This window comes from Eurypyga helias, unplaced genomic scaffold (genome assembly GCF_000690775.1).
Source record: "Eurypyga helias isolate BGI_N326 unplaced genomic scaffold, ASM69077v1 scaffold19891, whole genome shotgun sequence".
NCBI lineage: Eukaryota > Metazoa > Chordata > Aves > Eurypygiformes > Eurypygidae > Eurypyga > Eurypyga helias.
Genome location: NW_010231720.1, coordinates 989 through 4,972, shown reverse-complemented (window position 1 = coordinate 4,972; position 3,984 = coordinate 989). Strand labels below are relative to the sequence as shown.

The window sequence follows — 3,984 nt, the reverse complement described above, 5'->3', positions numbered from 1 at the left end:
ACCCAAACTGTTCTGTGATTCTGAGATTCTATGATTTGCCCCACTCGGAGATGGGCTGCCCCAAGCGAGATGGAGACAGAAAATAAGGGACTGGCTGGAGGAAACACCATCAGAGCACGGAGCACACGGCACCTTCGGCCCGAGACGGAGCAGCTGCATCTGCTGCCTTCACCACCCCCTGCCCAGGGTTTAATTGACAGTGTTGTTGAGGGACAGCGTGCCAGGAAGCCCGAAATGTTAAAAAATGGAGTTTTAGAGAAGCCAGGGATTAACAGGCTTTTCCCCCACTGTAGACAGGTCTCTGGTTGGCTATTAAACATGCCCCGGTGCCAGCCCGCGAGGGAGGGAGAAGGGCTCCTGCAGAGCTGGGACCCCTCTGCAACGGGGGATGTGGGGGTCTGCCCTTCTGCAAGCTGCATCGGGTCACAGACCCCGGGGAAAACTGGGATGGAAACACAGCGCCCACAGACGGATGCTGGTGGGCAAACCAGCTGGTCTGGCTCTTCAGGGAGGGCCACAGCAGAGACAGGGGGGACACGGCGCTCAGCCGACCCACGAGGGATGGCTGCAGGCAGTGACCACCACCCCGGCGCAGCCGGCCAGGCTGGGAAGGGTTTTTTACCCCCCCAGCAACACGAGCAGCAGAAGTAGCGGCCGTTTTCCCAGGGATAGGGAAGGCTGACGCCAGCCCCACACCAGCTCAACCCTCAGGGCCACCCCAGCATTGCGGGGACACGTTCTGGGGCACAAACAGACACAGCAAGCTTTCTGGGGGGAGCAGGAAAACCCACCCAGACATGTCTGATCCCTGCCGAAACACTTCTGAGCCTTCACGGCTCCACCCAACACTGCTGAGGTCCCCACGAACCCCCTTCGCTACCGACTTCAGCCATGCAGGAGGAGGAGGAGGGAGCAAAGGGGTAAGATGGACAAAGATCACCTTCTCTGCCAACACAAAGCCCTTTGGTAAAGACCTACAGGCTTTAAAAGGCTGTTGGACCCCAATCCCACCCTCTCCACCCTTCACCTTCCCCTCCTGGAGCCACCACAGCCCCACGAGCTGCCCCACAAGCCTGGGGCTGAAGCAGCCCTGTCCCTCGGTCCCGGTGCGGCCGGTGCTCACTCGGGGATGTAGTCCCTGAAGGAGTTGAAGCTGAGGCTCCGGCCCGCTGAGTTCAAGGTGGAGCTGGCTTGCATCTTGGGAATCTTCTCCATCAGCTTCGACACTGTCCTCCTCTTGAAGGAGCCCGGGGAGAAATGCCCCTGTCGCATGAGCTCCTGGTAGAGGGCGCTGAACACTGCCACGGTCTCCTCGTAGCTGTCCCGCGCGGAGATCTCGTAGAAAGGAAGCTTCAAGGCTTTGGAGAGGTTTTCGCCGTCCTCCGTGGACACCATCCTGTCGAACTGCAAGTCCTTCTTGTTGCCGACGATGACGATGGGGGGCTGCTCGCTCCCGCCGCTCCGTTTGGGGCTCGAGTGGATGTGGTTGATGAGGAAACACAGCCGCATCACCTCGTCGAAGCTGCACCTATCCGTCACCGAGTAGACCACGGCGAAGCCATCGCCCCATTTGATCTTCTCCTCTATCTGCAGGGAATCCTCCTCCTGCCAGGGCAGACGAGCTCCTGTCAACACCACCAGCCCCAAACACCCCTCCTGAATACCAACACCGCCAGCTGCAACCTAGAAAACCTCCCACGGGGGCCGTCCCCATCTCTGGGAGGGTCCGTCACCATCTCCCTGGGCTTACACAGTGATGGGCAGAGCAGCCCCGGTACCCCAGGGCAGGGATTTGATGGTTTGGGCAAAATGACCAGCCCCATCCTGATGTGGGCGAGGGGGGAGTTAGTGCTGCTGAAGGGGGTGCGCGAGGGTGGGGCTGTTGCTAGGTGGGAAGCGGGCGCAGGGCTCTCCATTGCCCACGGTCCCGGTGCTTGGCGGCTCCTTCGACCCAGCACCCTCCCGCTCCCGGAGCATCCCTCTGCCACCGCCACGGGGAGCGGGGCTGTGCTGCACACCAGTAAGGGGAGTGGGCAAATAATTAACTGAAACCACGCTGCAATTGGTGTTAGAGAGACACAAATTCTCCCAAACGTTCTTTTTCTGAGATAAACACGCCTTGACCAGTATCTCAGATACAACAGACTGAAGCTGCTGGAAAAGCAGGGATTCAGTGAAAAGTCACGCTTTCCCGATGGTACTTCCCAGGGTCCCAGCTACGGACCGGCGGGAGCTCACCTGTCCTGCCGTGTCGAGGATCTCGAAGTGCACCATCTCCCCGTCAATGACAGCCACGTGTCTGTAAATCATTTCTGGAGGAGGACAGAGAGAGGCGTGAGAGACGCCCACGGGTACAAGTGACAACCCGGGACGCCTTGAGGCAAGCTGTGCCAGAGAAGCCGATTTGCACCCGCTGCAACCTGCAACCCACGTCTCGAGCTGGTCCTTGCGCCTGGGAAGGGCAGCCCTGTGCCCGGCATCGAGCCCGGCATCTCCGACACGCAGCTGGACCAGCACCCGCACGGCTGGAAGTAAAAGGGCAGCCGTGACCGAAGCGCTGGAGCCAAAAGGGGTGATGGAGCGATGCTTCTGCAGAGCTAGAGGTGCTCAGCAGGAGGGAATGAGAAGCTGGGGTTTGTTTTGAGACGCTGCTCATGCTCCGAACCCAGCCCTTGGCCCAGCCGGCGTTGAACTCCTACTCAGAAGCCGCGGGGAGCGGCTCCTTCCCAACCAGGCAGTAAATGCGGCTGCGAGGTGTATCTGGGCAGCTCTTCCAGCACAGAAACCACTTTGAGCTCCACTAATATCATCGGGCAATAAAAGCCGCCTGCACTCTGCTTAGCAACCGCTCTGGGCTGCTCAGCGGGATGCCTTGCTCCAGGCAGAGGGAGCCCCATGGACACGCCAGGGTCCGTGTGCCCCCGCGGGGCACAAACCCGCTTGGCTGGGCTGTCTACGGGATGACCCGGGTGTCTTCCCCTCCTCCCTGTGCTCCAGGGAACCAAAGCATCGCCCGCCCTGACGAGCGAGGAGCGGGGATGTAGAGGACAGGGGGCAACGGCAGTGGTTTTTCAAGCCAAGCCTCTCCCTCGGGTGCCCTGTGAACCAGCTGGGTTACAGCAACAGAGACTTCCCAAACGTCCGGCCGGGCGGGTGACAGCAGGGGTTAGGCAGAAGGAAGCACAGCCAGCGGCCGGTCGTTTCTGGGATACTTCGGCAGGGACGTGACTTCAGCCCCCAGAAAACCTCAAACCCAAGTGCAACCGAAAACAAACCCCAGAAGACAGGAAGGCGCTACCCACTGCTCCGGTGGCTTGGATACCCCCTCCCCCCTGAAAGCCACTTCCCAGCAAAACTGCTCGAGGATGACTAATCCCGCCGTGCTTCCTTCTGTGACGACGTCCCAGGGGATTTTGCCTGAACGAAACCCCAGGAAAGGAAAAAGGGATTCAAGAGCCAGGAGGTGCCACGACGGCTGGTGGCTCGGCCGTTGCCGGCCTGGTCAAGGAGGAAGAGGAGGGATTACGGTGAGCTGGGAGCGGCGCTGGGTGCACCGGGGTCTCCAGGCTGAGCCAGTGGCAGCAGCGACAGCAGCGAGAAAGGGGATTTCACCTACCGAGGGTTGGGTCGTAGTCGCCAATGAACCTCCTGGTGATGAACCTCACGGTCAGCGCTGTAAGAAACCACAACGAACCCGGTTACGGTCGTCAGCTCAAAGTGCAGAGACATCGGCTCCTCGAGGAGACGGGATGGGGCCTGGCGCTGCCCCCGCCCCACGGGAAAGGGCCGGTGTGGGCACCAGGAGAGCAGCTGCGCTGCAGACCTGGCCCCACGCAGACCAGGTTAGTGCGGGGCTGGTGTCGTGGTTCGACCGCGGCTGCAACGCGGCACCAGCAGCCGCTCGCTCACCTCTCCCTGCTCCAGCGGAGAGAATCGGAGGAAAAGACAAGGAAGCTCATGGGCTGAGGTAAGGACAACTTAATA

At 60.6% G+C, this 3,984-nt stretch overlaps 1 protein-coding gene across 1 annotated transcript; it reads right to left on the bottom strand.

Moving 5' to 3' along the window:
• Positions 1-1,119: 1,119 nt before the first annotated feature.
• On the bottom strand, positions 1,120-3,673 carry LOC104504455 (ras-related and estrogen-regulated growth inhibitor-like; the record flags this gene model as incomplete). The annotated part of the gene is made up of 3 exons (XM_010161199.1): positions 1,120-1,605; positions 2,239-2,312; positions 3,617-3,673. Coding segments are annotated over 3 exons (617 nt in total), but the record flags the coding sequence as incomplete, so codon positions are not given.
• Positions 3,674-3,984: the final 311 nt, after the last annotated feature.